At 39.0% G+C, this 19053-nt stretch overlaps 1 protein-coding gene across 6 annotated transcripts in view; it reads right to left on the bottom strand.

Moving 5' to 3' along the window:
• Positions 1-235: 235 nt before the first annotated feature.
• Positions 236-19053, bottom strand: part of LOC139408627 (T-box transcription factor TBX3-like) — a 31819-nt gene continuing 13001 nt past the window's right edge. Inside the window, exons 2-8 of one of the 6 annotated variants that reach the window (XM_071152740.1) lie at positions 8819-9416; positions 7653-7920; positions 7054-7200; positions 5672-5748; positions 4881-5038; positions 3300-3943; positions 236-2129 (exon numbers count right to left, since the gene is read on the bottom strand). In XM_071152740.1, the coding sequence (XP_071008841.1) occupies positions 1704-2129; positions 3300-3943; positions 4881-5038; positions 5672-5748; positions 7054-7200; positions 7653-7920; positions 8819-9210 (2112 nt within the window). In that variant the 5' untranslated portion in view covers positions 9211-9416 and the 3' untranslated portion in view covers positions 236-1703. Of the gene's footprint in view, positions 2130-3299; positions 3944-4880; positions 5039-5671; positions 5749-7053; positions 7219-7637; positions 7921-8818; positions 9878-19053 lie in introns of those variants that run through there. The other 5 variants (XM_071152736.1, XM_071152738.1, XM_071152737.1 and 2 more) reach the window with 5 other exon arrangements.

The following is a 19053-nucleotide window of genomic DNA, read 5'->3' as shown; positions in this document are numbered from 1 at the left end:
ATCTTAATAACATTTCTCAACTCTTTGATCATTGTCTCGACGCCTCTATCCCTAAATGCTAAAGTGAACAAAGTGTGGAAAGAGAAAGACTGGCTATGCCAGACTGCATGATAGAGAAGGAGCAACACAAATTTAGTTTGAGCAATTACATCACTTTGTATTTATCCACAGAGTTTACATCATGGTTTAAATAATAGCATGTAGGCCTAAAGAAACGGACACATGGAAGCGTATCGAGACTGCATTTTACTATTTTATTGACACTTTCAAGAACACATCGTTGTTGTTGTAAACTAGACAAAAACCGAATACAACATAACCCAATGACAACTTTAGAAACACAAAAGGAACCTTCATATTTCAATAAGATGCAGCATTTTTACTATCAGGCTGCAAAGCATTTTTAAACAGAAAATTCGTCCATTTTGACACACACCTAGACGAATGTTTTTTTTTCTTTTCAGAAAGCTGTTGATGTGTGCTCTCGCTGTCATTCGTCTGAACAGTAGCACTTAACACACAGAGACAACAGGTAGGCTAGAGGTACAATGGCACATGTGTGTCCGCTAAAACAACTAGCTCTGTGGATATTTGAGGTACAGGTAAATCCGTATTCAGGGGGATATAAAATGCAGATGGAAAAACAAGGGTAATAGCCCACGAACTATCTTTACACAGGTATCGACAATAAATTAAGGACAGATCCCTAAAATCAAACTACTCCGTTGTATTTACACGCAATATCAATATCAATATGAAATAATTACATAAATATTTGTATATATCACTATTTACATTTATAATCAATATTACCTTTTCAATTGTATTTCAGATTCCCTTTGCCAGCTGAATACTTATGTTGGATTCGGCATGCGAAATTAGGACAGTCTCAACCACTCGCACATGAAGTTTATAACCTCGGTTCTGTTTTGGCATACTTCAAACAAGTGCCAGCATATGGATTTTCGCAGCATAATCCTGCGTTTATAATTTGACAAACAGAGACATTCGTTCGTAAAATCAATAACCGAAGACCAATTGATTGATTCCTTAGAAAAAAAGGGAGGGAGCAATTTTTTTCTCTCCTCCAGATTGGTTTTAAGATCAGCCTGAAGCATTCCTTTAGCCTTATTCGTATCATTTGAATTTGGTCGTGAAAATAAATCATAACAACAAACTGACAGTCATAAAAGAGACATGTAGCGTTTTGTAGGGCATGCAAAGTGTCACCTACCCCCGATAAGCATAATGATATGCTTCAAATAGTTATGCAGTTAATACATCAAACACAGCAGTCTTTATAAGATAAAGAGAAGTGAATTCAAATAATTATAACCAATTCAGAGTGCACATTAAATCAAACAAATTTCGTTACTTCAGTAACTCGACGTAAAACAAACGTATACATAGGACATCACACAGCAGCAACTTATCAAAGATCTGTGAGTATTATCCATGCCAACCTTTCAGTTTCAATACTTGTATGGTATTCAAATAACAGGAAAAATTCAAAAGTGTTGTTTAATTTAACAAAAGAGAAATATACATATGAGATGTGTATTTAACCAAAGTGCATTTCAAAATCTAAACTGTTCAATAGGTCAGTTTTCTAAACCCGCATTCGCTAGAAGGGTGTCGTCATACTCATCCTCGTCGTCCTTATATGATCATCACAACAACAACAAAAACAACAACATTAAAATCTATGGGGACACGCTTCGTGACCTGTCCTGTATGGAATCAAGTCCGCTGACTAAACGCTGAATGCTCTGCAACTCGTTAATGGAATCTTTCCCAGAGCAAGTTTTTGGGGACAGGGAGACCGAGCCGGATGACCTGCTGGTGACCTCCGAGGTGGAGTCCAGGGTGGCGGAGACGGGGCTCGTGGCCATGCCGTCCCCTTTCAGCTCCGCCGCACTGCTCGCCATGGAGGGGATGGCTGTGGTGAGCAGACTGCTGTCCGGAACGCTCATAGGGATGGAGTAAGGGCTGTACCTGAGGCGGGGGCGCACTGCGTTCAGGAAGGGGTGTCGGTGAACAGAGGAGGCTGCGGAGTTGGCTGCCGCGGCTGCTGCCATGTACGTGTAAGGGTAAGGGAACAGGCCCCCAAATGGAGACATGGCCAGGCCCTGGGGAGAGAGGAGGGGAATGATATGAATAGAACTATGCACAAATTTAACAGGCGCTAGTCACCATAAATAATAACACAGCAAAACAGGAAAAATATGCTACATTTAAATTGTTCACAATGTACACTGTCTATGTAGGCCTATATATTGAATTGAGGTCATGTAGTGACTGAGTGTGAATAATGAATCCAGCAGACACGTGAGCTTCACGGGAAATGTTATGTGGCTGTGTAAGCCTCCTTTCACTTTTCTCATAAAGCGATTTTCATGATGATGCTTTTCTGTGTCTATGCGTACTGATTTTATACATAGATGGGTGTAAACCCATTACCAATACATTTTCTTGAATTTAGCCTTAAATATGGAATATATAACGCTATCCACGTGTAAAACCATGAAAACATTCCGAGAATCAAATTGACAAAATATTTCGATTTTTTTTTGTGTTAAGTGATATCTAGACCCACCACTATGTGATATCGGGTTTTGTGTAGCTTTGCAAATAGTTAATGAATTGTGAATCCAAATAAACATTCTTTATATATGATGTTGCTCATAAAATAGCAATTTAAAAGGAACTATTTCTGCAACACATGTGTTTTGAAACTAGATGGAAACAGCAAATCTGTTATGTATTTAGGAGAAGTTGTTTTCCCTCCCCGAACCAGTGAAGAACTAAGCACATCTTATTCGCCATGTTCCTCTAAAACACAGACTTAATTAATGAGTTCATATCAACACTAGCCTAAAACTTTTGTTGTAACGCCTAGGTGGTCTCTGCCTAAATCCCAACATATGCTGTAAACAATTGAGACAAATAATATCCACACCTTCCTAAAATCTAAATAAAACTTGAGTCCCTATAAAACATATTCGGTTATTATTTAGGCTATAACACGACTGTCTACAATAGGCTATGCTCGCCCTGTTGTGGTTTTGAACACTATAAGGAATAAACTAGGCTATTAAAACTAAATGGAAATTATACTATTTGTTCTTCTACACCATGTTGACATTTCCACATAAAGTAATGGTGACAAGGACACCTAAGATGAAATAGGCTACACAGTCCAGTATATGCGTCAAAATGTAACGAAAAACTCAGGAGCACATAGCATGTGTTTTACACGGGCATTAATGTACTGCTGGTGGTAATAAAACAGGTTTTACCTGTGATGCCAAGACATGTTGCTGCAGATGAAAAGGCAGTCCATGAGCTCCCGTCAGGCTTTGCGAGGGTGACGCCATACTGGCCGTGTCCATGGTACTAACCCCTGCAGAGGACACCGCTGCCAGTAAGGGGCCCATGCCCGCGGCCATATTCGAGAACGCGCCTCCCATGTTGAACTGACTGGGGTGCAAAAGAAAGGGATGCGCGCCCCCCAAGTGATTGAAAAACTGCTGTCCCGCGAAACCCGGTGGAAATCCAAAATGATGCATGTGACTCTGGCTTAAGTGCGGACTGCTGTCAGTTTGAACAGTCAAAGGCATATAGTTCTCCTTGCTTATAGACCTGCACTCGTCCGCTTTGGGCTGGTCCCGGCTTGGACTCTTGAAGTCTTCTCCGGACCGAGTCGTGCTGGAGATCACCGTGATGGGGCTCTGTCGTGAGTCCGCTTGGCTTTTCTCAGTCCTCCGGGCGCTTTCCCGAGACCGGCCGTTAGAATCACTGCCACCAAATTGATGGCCTTTAGTCTGGCTTGCCTCACGATCCTTCCCATCCTCCGTAGTGGTTGAGATCTTACTGGAGTCCGGCCCATCCTTTAGGTTTCCATTGCTTTCATCGTCGCTGTCTTCATCACTCTCGCAGAAATCTATCAGGAATGAGTCAAAAGTTAGTGATACATGAGAAATTATGATCAAAGTTAATCAGGATTCATTTAGTTTTTGGTTTTATTCTCCTAAATTCTCATATAGCCAACTTTATTAAATTTTCTTCATGACTTTCGATGCAATATTAATAAAAAATGAAAATAAAAATGTACAACTAGATATACAATCAGTATCGTCAAAATGATATCTCATATAAATAAATATGCCAAGATTTGAATCCATGCTCGTTTGGAGGATCGTAATTTGTGCTGTCAATGAGATGTAATTATCTGTAGGATACTACTGTACGCTAATCATGGTAAAAAGGACTAGGCCTAATGCTTTAGGCTACGTAGGCTAGTGTTCATAATGTATTGAGATACATTGAAATCCATAGGCTACAGATGTATTTTTATTTTTAAATGAACCTTCAGCATATGATCAAGTCCTTCAGATTTTCCTCATTTTAACCGATGTCATGTTTTCACAATTCTAACGATTTTTGTCATTCAGATAACTGACTACGCCTACATCTCGAACGTTTATTTTATACAAATATATATATATATATCTATATCCAGTATATCATTCTGGCAGATGTATGATTCATTTTATTGCTAAATGCTTAGCACGAGAGACCCATCATGTGAATGGGAATTACAAGAATGAGCCTACATAAAAGTTAGGCTACATAGTTTGTATTTTTTGTTGGTGCTGGACAAAATTATATAATTTGTCGTGCAATTATTCAACACAATAGGTCTACTGATATACAAAGACATCCAACTGAATTCAAACTAAATCCAAAATGTAGCAAATTGGAAAATATTTCACAGCAAAGGTTAATGTAGGTGTCTATACTATGTGGGTCTGTGAGATGCGGAACGTGTAGGCCTAGTTCTGAATCTTAACCCAAGCAGAGGCTGTGGGCTCCATTACCTTTCAGGTTGGGAGGCCCCACGGTAGACACTGCGGGAGACGAGGCCTGGTCGAAACATTTTAATGAGGCCTGCTCGCCGGAGGAGTCGTCGGACGTTCCGTTCTCTTTTTTCTGCTGCTCCTCATATGAGCGAATTGACTGCAGGGCCAGCTGTTTCCTACATTATACAGACAGGTTATTGGTCATCACTACTATTATTTTGTAATAAAAAAACGATCTATAAGAAAACGGATCATTTATTCAAGGCATAGGACATGGCTTGCTATGTACAGTCTTTGCGTATAGGCAAATTCACAGGCCTGCAATTCATTTTGAGTGCAGATTATCCAGATGCATTTTATAAATCAATATATATGTCTGTTCGAATAAATCAAGCTATTCAAACCCACTGTAGACCACTAATAACCCACCACCCAAACCATTTTCTTGTATTATGTTGTCAAAACGGTAAAGAAAAGCTTTTGAAGAGCTAACTATCAATAACTCCACACTATTTCTAAAGTAGGAGTTTCAAAATTGTATTTTGCTCTGTAGACCTCTGCACTCGTAGAACCATAACAATGTAAATACAACATGATAAGCTATGTCTATTACCTCTGCCAAATCATTAATAAAACGTGAACTACATAGCATACTTTTAGGTTGAAGGGGTTGTGCAATTGCAAAGACAGTCGTACCGCTTTTTGGAATTCACGAAGATTACTGTCAGCCATTGCTTCTATAGAATCTGACATCAGAAATCGTAAAATGTTTGTTGCGCAGTTAGGGAATAGTTTAAACTTCTCCTTACCTCTTCTCTCGTCTTCCATTGCCAGTGTCACGGAATCCTTTGGCAAAGGGATTATGGTCGATTTTCAATTGTGTAATCTGAAAGAAATCAAAGTTATAAATATTTGTAGGTAGCTGCCGGTAGCCTAGTGGTTAGAGCGTTGGGCCAGTAACCGAAAGGTTACGAAATCGAATCCCCGAGCTGACAAGGTCAAATCTGTCGTTCTGCCCCTGAACAAGGCAGTTAACCCACTAGGCCATCATTGTAAATAAGCATTTGTTCTTAACTGACTTGCCTAATTAAATTTATAATAAATGTTTGTAGAAGTGGGTAAATTTAGTGACATTTATCCTCGATTTCTATTCTTAAAGTTCAACAGTTAACCTTAATTGTTGCTGCATCTCAGTGCAATCATTTTTTTTTTTGAATTGCATATTTGAGCCACCATCTGAATGGTTGGAAATTTGTTGATGCTACTAGAGACCATTTTATTTTCCACGCACACACACACACACACACACACACATACACACACACACACACACACACACACACACACACACACACACACACACACACACACACACACACACACACACACACACACACACACACACACACACACACGTGCAATGCATACTGAATGTCAACCTCGCAGAGCACATTATTTCCCCCCACTCACTTCCTCTCGCTTTCCACCCCTCCCAAGTGCACATTTTGGCACGATTGACAATATTCCTCAACTCATGTGGCTGCCAAACATTAACTGCATTTTTGCTTGACCCAAGTGCCCAGAGGTAACATTTAGCTAACATTTCTCCCTCATATCAAAGAGCCAACATAAGAGATGATTTTGATTAGCGGTGTATCACATGTGGAATTAAATGTTACCACCAGCGCAGCCTGTTAAAATCAAAATGCTCTTTTCTCTGAGTAACTGCACATTCTGTTCCCCTCTCTTTCTCTTTCTCACACTCTACCTCCCCCATTCTCTGAATGTCTCGCAAACACACACACACACACACACACACACACACACACACACACACACACACGCGCGCGCGCGCACACACGCACACACAAACACACACACAGTCTGGGTCGTTGCCAAATCCTTTCCATGTGATTAAATATAATGAAGTATTATGTATTACATACATTCCTGAGAATTCTGACCCAATTGCTTTAGTAGGAAACACGGCATGAGATGAGGTTTACATTTATCTAACACGATAGCTTGTAAGCCCAACACTCAAACAAGATGAAACAAATCTTTCATATTTTATGATGGCAAATAGCGCAGTGCTAGCATTGGCTATATAAACTGTTTGACTAAAGATGGATGAAAAATAAATATCCAACAATTTCATGAAAATAAACGAATAAAGTGTGTTTCTGCCTACCTTGTCATTTTGATAGGCAGTTACAGCAATGAAATCCGTTTCTGGGAAAACGTAAGTCCTGAACGTGCTATAGGGCAGTTTGAGAATGTCGTTGGCTCTCACGATGTGAAATCTGGGCTGATATTTATGCATGGAATTCAGGATGGTCTGGAACAGGAAAGAATTCTGGATTTAAAAAAAGATAAGCACACACGGATTTCTAACTTTTGATGAAGATTAGCCATTTTTGTAGCTTACTCAATCGTAGTTCAGGCCTAGCCTAATTGATGCAATGGGCTGTATTGGAAAGTTCTCATTTATATAGGCCGAAGCAGTTGGGGAAAAAGTTGGAGAAACATGTTGCAGTGAAAATATTAAAACCTCATTCATGTTGGACACAAACCTATTCAATTGAAATTAGGCCTGTATATTTTGGTGAAGCCTTTTCAGCCCTCGACTCCATATGACCACAGAGAGGCAACGTTAACGGGCTTATTAATATTAGGCTACTAATAATAATACCTCTGATAATACTAATAACAATCATGATAACAATAATACATGCTAAAAATGTCGAGAAGCATGCAAATAAGAAAAAAACATACATTAGATGAACTTACAAATCCATGCTTGTCGGAGATGTTATTCGTTAGCTTGAGTTTGTGAAAATTGACGACTTTTGACATCCACTGCTCGCCAGTAGCCGGACTGTCCGGGTGAATGTACATCCTCTTTGGCATTTCGGGGTCGGCCTTCCCTGCCACCATCCAACGCGAGTTGTGAAATTTATACCTGCAGTCATCGGCTGCAACAATATCCATCAACAGAATGTACTTTGCTTTCTTGTCCAAGCCTGTGCATCTCACTTTAAACGGAGGGAACATTCGCCTGTGAAATGGAATGAGAAAATCACTTAAAAACAGTGGACTGGCCTCCCTTACACTGTGACTGAATATTGTTATCCTATGTTCATACATACATATGGAGCAGCTATCTTTACATTGCTATTATACTGGTTATGATAATGAAAATGTAACACTGCGAATACTCAAATATGACACATTTTACATTTACTTGTATGCCTTTACGTATATGCGTCAGCCATACGATTTAGTGCATGAAGAAATTATTAATCTAACAGAGGCTGTGCGAGAACATAAAACACCCACAAATATCTGCCACCTAGAAATATTTTTTTTAAATCGCATAATATGTACATTGTGTAAATGTATTTGTACGGCCTACTATTTGTTTGTTGTGATAATAACAATTGTTATTACACTTTGGTATAATAGGCATATAGACATACATGTTTCCGTTTCATAGCCTAGTATTGTGGGCTGATTTTAGATTTACAAACGTGGACAAAATGTTTTGTAGAGTACATTTTAGAAATGCTCACAGTTGTATTGTGTCATAAGAAGTTAAAATGTAACAGCCTTATGTGTTGTATATTTTTATAGTTTGGGTTGGGTTTTATTTTATCTCGTGTTGAGATTACATGACCATGCAATGTGGCCATACAGATTCTGTCGATAGGACAAAGTTAGGCTATTCTATTCAGTAGCCTACACGTAGCCTATAACCACCCTAGTTTGAAATCAAAACGTTGGCCACCATTCGCGGAGGTCCAGTTCCAAGCACCCATCATTAAATCAATTCACTCGAGAGGCATGCCATCGTATTGTTGATCAGAATGATCTTCATAATAACAAGATGCATACTGATGTATTTCGACTGCAGAACACAAATATGTCTTATTCGAACACATCAAAGTTGAGCTCACCTTCCGGATTTCGTGATAACCATTTCAGTGCCTCGCTTGTGGAACGTTTCCCAAAGTTCCTTCGCTTCCAGGTGAACTTTCGGATCGTCTTCGACCTCTTCTTCAGGCTCCAGAGTCTTCAGAGGCCTCAGATGGGCTGCGGCTGCCTGGTGCCCCAGCGAGGAGAAGTGGAGGCCGGACTCGGCGGCACCCATCAGCTGGTCCATGATAGGCTTCCCCAGGGCGCCCGGGAGAGAGAGGGAGCCGTTGTGAGGTAGCGCCAGGGCCGGGAAAAATGGAGGATGGTGACCCAACATTGCACTCATGGCAAATTCCGGACCCCGGTGAGGTAAAAACGGATGGTATGCCATACTCGTTCCTTGTATGACTGGATCTCTCATCAGGAAGCTCATCCAAGTCCAGGCAGGTACCAAATATATGGATTTATTTAGTTGAATACTATAGTCAGTCTATGCAGATTTCTTGACGAGCAAAACTGTCTCAAATTGAGAAGTCTTGAGAAGTCCACTGTCACCACTGCAGAAATAAGCATCCACTTGTGTTCGGCTGGATGGTATGAATTATCTTTACTGTCGTTCTATGAGTTCCAACAAAGTGTCTGCAATGAAAAATGAACAAATGCACTCCATTAGTCTTCAATTGTGTTGAGATAAAGATTTTCTTCCGAGATTGACGGGCGTTGAGCACTTTGCTATGCGTTGTCTTGCGAACAATTTTCGAATTAAACCAACACGGGTGAGTAACTACGCTTTAATTGACTGCTGCCTTATTTTCTTGCTGTTGTCTAGGCTACAATATCGGCATTCCTCTTCAAATGAATTCGCTTTCATTGGCTTCAGTCCTCCTGTAAAAGCGATGTGTTGAAATATTTCAATAGCGCGGAATAATTCCTCTGTCTTTACTTGTTCCAGACATGCACCCTCACACGCACGCACACTATTTCTTCGTCTCTCTTTCACGCACACACACATTTCAGTAAAGACTTATGCAGAGAAAGGAGTCGTTTGACGGCAGAGAGGTGGTAAGGTCCCAGCACCAAGATATTCCTAGCGCTTCTGTGCCCCATAGGCTTCAAACTGTATGGATGTGTTGCATGTTACGAGAAGCTGGGCTCTGTTGATTGGCTCTTTCACGCTTTTGGACCAATTGTGTGGCTTCGTAGGCGTGGTTTTAACAGGTCGGGTGGAGGGGACAGACTTCAGACTTATAAAAAGGTGTTTGGAAACTCAAATGCTGCTGTGAAAAACCACTGCCTCAGTCAATATTGTGTGAATATGTCAACATCATTAGAACTAGTGCGATCACTCGGTCTGTGGGACCCTGCAAAGGAAAAGTAGCCAGTCTCAGTTGCTTTGTCCGTAAGATAGTACTGTCTCGTGTGCAGTCAGAGCGGCAGGGTTGGCCCCGTCATCAAAATATTGAATGACAAAATGTTTGTGCGAAGTCGTGGACGCTTTATTTAGGCTATATGGAGTGAATGAATATACATAATTTATCGTCACTGATTTGATCATTTGGAATTGATTTGATGAACAGAAATAGTCCGTTGTCCGTTGTTCTTTGTTGTAGCGATCTACAACACCGGAGAGGAATGTTTGAGCAACACGACAAGCTACCATTATCAGCACCATATTCGTGAAATATTATAGTGGATTTTGACCGGTTGTCGCGCGATGACCCGATGTCCAGTTAGCATAGGCTATACAATGTTAATAATATGACAATACGTTACATAAACGATCATGTTCATGTTTGCTGACACTTCATTGCATATAATATGTCTTGTTGATTCAATCTGTCACATTGGCTTACAGTGATGCGTTTGATAGCCAATTTTGTCATCATTAAGCTTCACTCGACATTAACTCTCCGAAATTGCAGTATTCATTTTACCTTGAATGTGAAGAGATGACAGGGACATTCCGTGTACTGAATGCATGGCGCCTATAGTGTGTGGTTTTGTCTGTGGACAATATTGCTTTACACACTTTAAGGCAGGTTAACATGAATAAAGCGTGAATAAAACTCTCTCTCTCGAACACACACACACACACACACACACACACACACACACACACACACACACACACACACACACACACACACACACACACTGATATAACGATATTTCGAAAATAAAACCCACTAAAAACGTTGTTGGTGGTGATAATATGTTGGTGATATTGGATCATTTATCAAGACAGGTTGGTTTTATCTGGTCATTCAAGGGACATTAAGCACATTAAGCACAAGTCTAGACAGCTGCACCAGCCAAATATTTAAGGATTCATTTACAAGTAAACTACAGAGGGAGTGGCAGTGGTCAGCCATATTGACCAAACATTGACCAAATAACATCCCATCCAATCGTAGTCCTACAAGGTTGAACTATAGGGACTTGCCAATCTTCTGAGCTAGATTTTGAACTAGTACTATCCATTATTTCATGAAAGTTCTTTATCCTTTAACCAAACGATTGTTAGTGGGGAAACACACCTATTTATACTGTCAATTTGACTGAGCAATCTAAGACAGAGGCTGGTGACATGGTCCTTTGAGTAGACTATTTGATGGTATGAGTGCATGGGTAGTTAGTTGCATGAGGCATAGTGTATTGCGTGCCTGAATGCCCCCCATACCCAGTAGTCTTACCAGCTCCTGGTGACAGGAAAGTTGTTGTCCCTACAATGTAAAGGGACTGCCATGAATTTGACAGTAATTTACAGGCAGCTCAGTGGCTAGTACAGTTATGTATTTTACATTACAGTACACCCGCTGTATAATACATACAGTATCAAAGCAAGCACTGTGTAATGACACACAGTACAATACCATAAAATTGACTGTATTATACTGTAAAAAAAGTAAATGCTACTGTAATCGGAATTGGGTATGGAAAGGGATTGGTGCAAGCAGGTTGGCTGCTAGGTAAAGTGTTTACACATTACAGCACATGAATTCATATTTGGTGTTTTATATCACTTGCACTTCTTAGAGGCCTAAACAAAAGGCTTCCAAACTGACGACAACTACAGGGCAAAACAGACCAAAAGGACATGGCAAAATGTTAAACCATTTAAAGATTTGCTGCCACATCCTGTCCCCTATACATTTTAGTTGATGGTGCACTATAACCACATAAGAGATAAATTGGTGCAACAAATATAGCCTCTTACAAGGTGTGCCACAAATATGTTAATGAGCCAGAAACAACAATACCATGCACCCACTAGTGGTCAATAGGTGTTTGGCGCTCTAAAGATAGGGTACGGTACTGTCTTCTGTGGGGTTGAATTACAGTACCATTTGAAATCCAGCAATATTCCCACAATTCACCATCATCTACAGTATGCTGCAGTAAAACGTTTCAGAATGTTTGACTGTTGATGATACCTAAAATGACTGTATAAATGACAGATTTCTGCAACAGTGTAGGGTTATCCTCATTTTCAGTTTGTAAATAGTTTCCTTGTGTTGTATTTATGAAGTTAATCTTTAACATTTGAATGCAATTATTAGGGACAACCAGTTTGCAGTTTCGCTGTCCAGTTCTCCAGACTTTATATGTGAGTGTAGCTTAGTTATTGTCAATGGAGTGACACCCTGTGTGCTCTCTTTTGTCAGCCGCTATGTCAGAGCAGGGAAACTGTCCCCAAGCTATCCTTTGTGTCTCTATGACTAATTAGGGGAGGGCAGCATATATTGTGCATTGTAAGGTGTCAATATTTATTGATATTTGCTGGACTAACTAATGAGATAACTGCTGACACAATAGGCCTAAATACAATTCAGCATTGATCAAACTATAGGCCTATGGTTACTAAGCTATGGCAAACTCTTCCCTCCAGTCATCTTAGCCTGAACATGCTGTTCACTTATTAAAAGGGCACATACAGTAGGTCTATAGTCCTCTTTGTGTTTGTGAGGTCAGGCCTGTGCCGATTACATGCTTATTCTTCTATATCCTCTACAGGATCAGAGTCCCCCCTGCGGGATGGTTGAGCTAACGTAGGCTAATGTGATTAGCATGAGGTTGTAAGTAACAAGAACATTTCCCAGGACATAGACATATCTGATATTTACAGAAAGCTTACATTCTTGTTAATCTAATTAGACTGTCCAATTTACAGTAGCTATTCCAGTGAAATAATACCATGTTGTTGTTTGAGGAGAGTGCACAGTTATGAACTTGAAAATGTATCAATAAACCAATTAGGCATATTTGGGCAGACTTGATACAACATTTTTAATAGAAATACAATGATTCATTGGATCAGTCTAAAACTTTGCACATACACTGCTGCCATCTAGTGGTCAAAATTGAAATTGTGCATAACCTGGAATAATAAATTGTGACATTTCTCTTGTATTTCAAAGATGATCAGAAAAAAACACGTTTTTTTCTTTGTATTATCTTATGCCAGATCTAATGTGTTATATTCTCCTACATTCATTTCACATTCCCACAAACTTCAAAGTGTTTCCTTTCAAATGGTATCAAGAATGTGCATATCCTTGCTTCAGGTCCTGAGCTACAGGCAGTTAGATTTGGCTATGTCATTTTAACGAAAATTGAAAAAAAGGGTCCAGTCCTTAAGAGGTCACTCACCCCTATTAGCAGCACATTTCAATTTAGTGTAAGATGTCACCAAATAGGAAGCATTGTTGACAGAGCGGCACCCTTTCATTCTTTGTGGCCACCAGGCTTAATTAGCTAAGCAGCCCTGAGAGAGCGGTCCATGCACTATATAAAGTTTTACAGGGTTAGGGCTATTAGGGACTCCCAAGTGTCAATACAAATGCATACCTAACACAACTGATTGATGAGGTGGTGTTGTCAATGTTTTCATATCTAGAGTGATAATGTATATCACAATCAAAAAGTTATATATTTGTTTAATAGGCTCTGAAATCCCATTCTGTTTGTTTCCAGTCTGTGTAGTAGACTGTAGGGATACTAAGTAGTTTGGGCCTGTCAAATACAAAGGTGACTTGTTTATATGCCCTACTGTTTATCAATAGTGTGTTTGTTATAGTATAGGCATAGACAATGTTGTTTTAAGAAATAATCTTTAGAGAAAATAACTGTTTTTGTTTAGAGAGACGAGTCAATGAATCATGTATATCTATTTATCAATGTTTATAATTAATGTTATCTATGCTGGACAAAACCAGAAGTTTTGTTGGTACAAGTAATGCCCATAAACTATCAAGTAGTGTTTTCTCTCACTTGATACACACTGTCCTTTCCCTAGGTGATCTGTACAGTCAGAAAAACTAAAGACTGGATAGCTCACTGGATTAATGTAATGTGTATTGTTTGTATGTTTATTAAGTCAAACTTTTTAGTCTTTCTGAGAATTGATTATGGGGGTCCCGTGTTTCATTTTTGCTTCCGTCTTTATTTGCAGATTGTAAATGATAAATGGGATGAGACTTTATGGCACTACCTGAGAATGGAGTATGTCAAATCAAATCAAATCACATTTTATTGGTCACATACACATTTTTAGCAGATGTTATTGCAGGTGTAGTGAAATGTAGTGAAATGCTTGTGTTCCTAGCTCCAACGGTTAAGTAATATCTAACAATTCACAACAATACACACTAATCTAAAAGTAAAATAATGGAATTAAGAAATATATAAATATTAGGACAAGCAATGTTGGAGTGGCATTGACTAAAATACAGTAGAGTACAGTATATACATATGAAATTAGTAAAACAGTATGTAAACATTCTCAAAGTAACTAGTGTTCCATTATTAAAGTAACCAGTGATTCCATTCCTCTAAGGTGCAGGGTTGAGTAATGGCAACGTTGTTGTTCTTTTGGAACATTTAGACACAACTTCACATGATAGGGACAAGTTTAGTCAATTAAGTTGTGCAATGCTTGAAATTAATATGTGTCGATATACATTTGTCGTAACTGTTCTTTAGGTATTGCAATGACAACATAGTTAACATGTATTATTTACCCCAAAGGTGTAAGTAATATCACTTTTTTCAAATTGATTCATGTGGACCATTGATCCAAATGCAGAGGTTGCGAAATGCCCTTTCCAAAATCAGCACCATACTCAGTCAATTTTCTTGAAACATGATAAACTCTCACCTGTCGATGATTCTGGCCTGTCAGTCATTTTTATGCAAGTCAACCCTTGCTCTCTTCTATTATTGCAGGAACTTGTTACCGATTTTGATGAAAAACATTTGAGTTAATTAGGGGGATGTGTTTAATGACTGCATGTCAAAGTAATGGATTTACTTCAGTTCAGAGAGCAATAGAAAATTGCACTGGGAATACCTGTGCTCTTCTGACTGATGAGGTCCTTCTGCAGTGAGCTTTACTCTTAACCTTGACTTACAACTTCATATTTACAAAATGTTGTAAATTCGTCAATGTAAGTCAAGTCAAATATGAGATAAAACACATTTCTGTACAGCTACTGAAGTATGAGAGGTTGTAGTTGAAATGTCTGGCAGCATTTACTGATATTGAGGCAATATTACAAGAGCATGAACTCACTAACTGCTTACTAAACCGCTTATCTTCAGGTAATAAGTAGAACAAAACATTACACATGCCTTATAAATCCTTGGCTAATGTTTGCAAAACAGCAATGGATGCTGGTTTCTGACTGAATGGTTTGCAATAATAGTGAAATATACTTTAAGTAGTGAAAATAGTATGTTAGTAGGCTATACTCCCTGTAGCTGTGCAGTACATTCCAGTGGTAAATGACTCAGATGTGGGCCATTCATGTGAAACACCTTATTTTGTCTTATTTGCCACCACTCATCAGCAATTGGTCAAAACTCAGATCTTTCTTCTGAAAAGGTTGCTCTTGTTGATAGAATCACATTCAGTATTACAAACAATACACAATTAGAGAGTGTATAAAAGACAGCAATCCGCAGGTCATTTGCCCGCTTTAGAAATAATATCTATTTTTCACCACAGGTTTCTATTACTGATCAATGAATTTATACATTTATAAGTAGTAGGATGTGTTATCTGTTCTGACAAACCTTTTCTATTTGTGTACGTATGTATTGTATATAGTTTGTTTGCAGTGTGGTTTTTATATAAGCCCTTTGCTTGTAAAGAATATACAACTATGTTTCTAGACAAGATGAACAAGAGGAACATTTGCACAGACTAAGTTTTTTTTGTTGATGGGGAGTGCATTGTTTTTGAGTATGGTTCCCTGCTGCATGGGACAAGGAAGGCCTAATGGGGATATCTTCTGTCCATTTAGTTCTCTGCCTTGGCAATAGGCATAGTACTTGATTGTGTGGCTTTATAGTACCTCTGGACCCTACAGGGCCCTTCCATTGAATATTTAACCAAGACTCTCTGTCTTTAGGTTGAGGGCGGCATAAAGCTTGCAATCCTACAGAAATAATCTTAGGATTGGGTTAGGGTGGGTACTCTCAACAGGTTAAGTGGGATAAGAGTGTGGCTCATGTCAAAACGCTGGACCCCCCCCCCTCCCCATAGTTCTGGAAAATGTGCAATGGGGTCAGATTGTATTACATTGTTTTGGAATTTACATGGAGATAGAGACCTTTGAAATGGAAAACCATAGGCAGAAAGGCAAGTACCATGTAGTCTGAGGGGCTAAGGGGACTATAGCGGATTTCCATGGATGGCTTGAATACAGTAGAATAGGTCTTCATGCTCTGGAATCAACCATTCTGAGTAATGAATATTTACTTGAGTATTGAGTTCTCTCCCTGTCGTTGGGTAGATATCAAGTACATTGCTGAGCATTAAATCCAATCCAGTGCCTTAAACATGCATCCTAGTGGTCACAATTTCCCTCCCGAAACACCAGTCTGAAAGACACCATTCTGTATTCAGCTGCATATTCCAGACAGCTCTTTTACCAACTCATGTATTCAGTAATCACTTACTAACATGATTATTGTTTTTTTAAAATCTAGAACCCAATATCTTGACAGCCTTAAAAGGTTGTGGAGAGGACTTTGTCATCCCCCCCAGGAGCTTTGGGTTGAGTCTAGCCGTCCAGGAGCTTTGGGTTGAGTCTAGCCGTCCAGGAGCTTTGGATTGAATCTAGCCATCCAGGAGCTTTGGGTTGAGTCTAGCCGTCCAGGAGCTTTAGGTTGAGTCTAGCCGTCCAGGAGCTTTGGGTTGAGTCTAGCGGTCCATGTCTCCGGTGCACTATGCATACCTTCTCAGAGGGTTTTTCTGCTTCATTATGAGGAGGATTCTCCTGTAGCTCCCCAGGCTGTTGGGCTGAGCCCCTTAATCCATCTCATTCAACATGGGCTTCAGGGGCAACTGGATGAACTCAAATGGCTACAATAGCTGTTGTTTTTTGGTCTGAAAAGTGTGATTTATTTTAGGTGTACAGCAGAGAAGAGTTCTTTGGAATATCATCCAAGCAAGGCCAAATGGATGACAATATGAAGGATACACTTTTTTGTAATTGTTAGGAAACTATGTGGATTGAATAATATTATATTCTAGAATGAATACTGTGGTTTAACTTTCTGATTTATGAGTATGTTAGAAATTATTTGGTGACAGGCTCAAGTGTAAGATATTTTCAAATGTATTATAAGATGAAATGGTTGATTAACTATGTTATGACACAAAATGAGTAATGGTGAGCTGTAGAGTAATTTTAAGACATTATATGTTTTTCCCTAGAGAAATAGACGCAATCTTACATCAAATGTGTCCCAAATTTGTGTTTTTATACAATTCAACTGTCTATTTTATTTCATTTAAAAAATCACCACGATGTTTATTTTTCTGATATAGCCTAACATAGGCTTACCTACATCACCGCGCTTCAAAATCGATAAAAGGGAAATATTGACGAAGTCCTCACCAAATGAAAGGCTGAACTAGAGAGTCTATGAAACATTTAATAACACAATATTTTTATCTAATATCATAAACACATTTTGGAGGAAAAAGTTAATTCATTTCAATAAGTTTTAGTTATTTTATTATTTAGAGTGTAGTAGGCTAATTGTAAATAACTAAATTACCTGTTGGAAAAACATGCTGTGAAGCAAGTCGTTTATGTTTTTAACGTTTCAAAGCTTCACCAGAAACAAGGGTGAAAACCTATAGGCTTACATCTCGTGCTTTTACTGTGAGTTTTAGTGTTCATTGCGCATTCAACCGTTTGCAGTGGGGCTCTCTCTCCCCAACACCCACCAACCGTAAAGGATATAGGCTCCAACACACGTGATTAATTTAGGATATTTATCATTTAAAAAAATAATGTACGGACATGATTGGCTAGACGTGATTTTGAGTAGAGAGTTTTCGGTTGAAATCCAAATGTTTTGGAAGTTGCCTGCCAGTTCCCTTGTCTCTGCTACTAGGTGAATTAACGGGTTTGTCAGCAGCGGGAACAACAATCTAAACTATACACGGCGAACTAAAACGGTTGAGTGCGGTCAATTGAATCCATCACTTGCTCCTCTGTGATTTGGATAGATTCCTCTCCAAACTATTCAGCCATAATGCCTTCTGAATGTTTATTGGTAATTCCTCTGGGCATCCCGCCTTAGGTTAGGCCTATATCACCCAAGAACAAACATACCGTTTATATTCTCACCGTTTATATTCTCATTCTTCCTATTTTAGCAACATCTATGAATTTGTATAGCCTAAATTGGCTAACAGTGGTTCAATACCCAATACTGAAAAATACTCAATACTCAATACTGAAAAATGCTATATATGATGGGTTTTAATAACAGCGTTATGCTCATCTTAATAATGAAGCCTAATAAAAGAAAGCATATGCTACACGCCTATACTCATATCTCTATCTCTATAAGGAACTCAGAACCTTATGCCACATATAGATAGATTTAAGTTATGGAAGCGCTTTAAAGTTTGGGAAGCGCTGCTGGCATGCAGGGTTAATTCCTGTGCTTATAAAACTTTTGAAAACGTAAACTATCTAGCAGTCTTTCGTTTATGTGTTTGCCATATCTTCAGTAATTTAAGCGACAGTTACTTCCACTTGAGATGATCATCTTTTTTGACATTTACAAACAGCAACTCACAAGTTATAATTTAATAATATACCTATCTAGGCCTATTGAATGTGTTTACATTTAATTTACAATTCGGTCTATGTTAGTGCAAACACTGACATGACTCGTGTACAATTTGGGGATTTGGGGATTTGAGTGGCATGATCCTAAAGTCAGATTCATACACCACTTTAGTGACCAT

Source organism: Oncorhynchus clarkii, chromosome 5, assembly GCF_045791955.1.
Source record: "Oncorhynchus clarkii lewisi isolate Uvic-CL-2024 chromosome 5, UVic_Ocla_1.0, whole genome shotgun sequence".
NCBI classification, from domain to species: domain Eukaryota; kingdom Metazoa; phylum Chordata; class Actinopteri; order Salmoniformes; family Salmonidae; genus Oncorhynchus; species Oncorhynchus clarkii.
The sequence above is the reverse complement of the archived record's forward strand: the minus strand, read 5'-3'. Positions and strand labels throughout refer to the sequence as shown.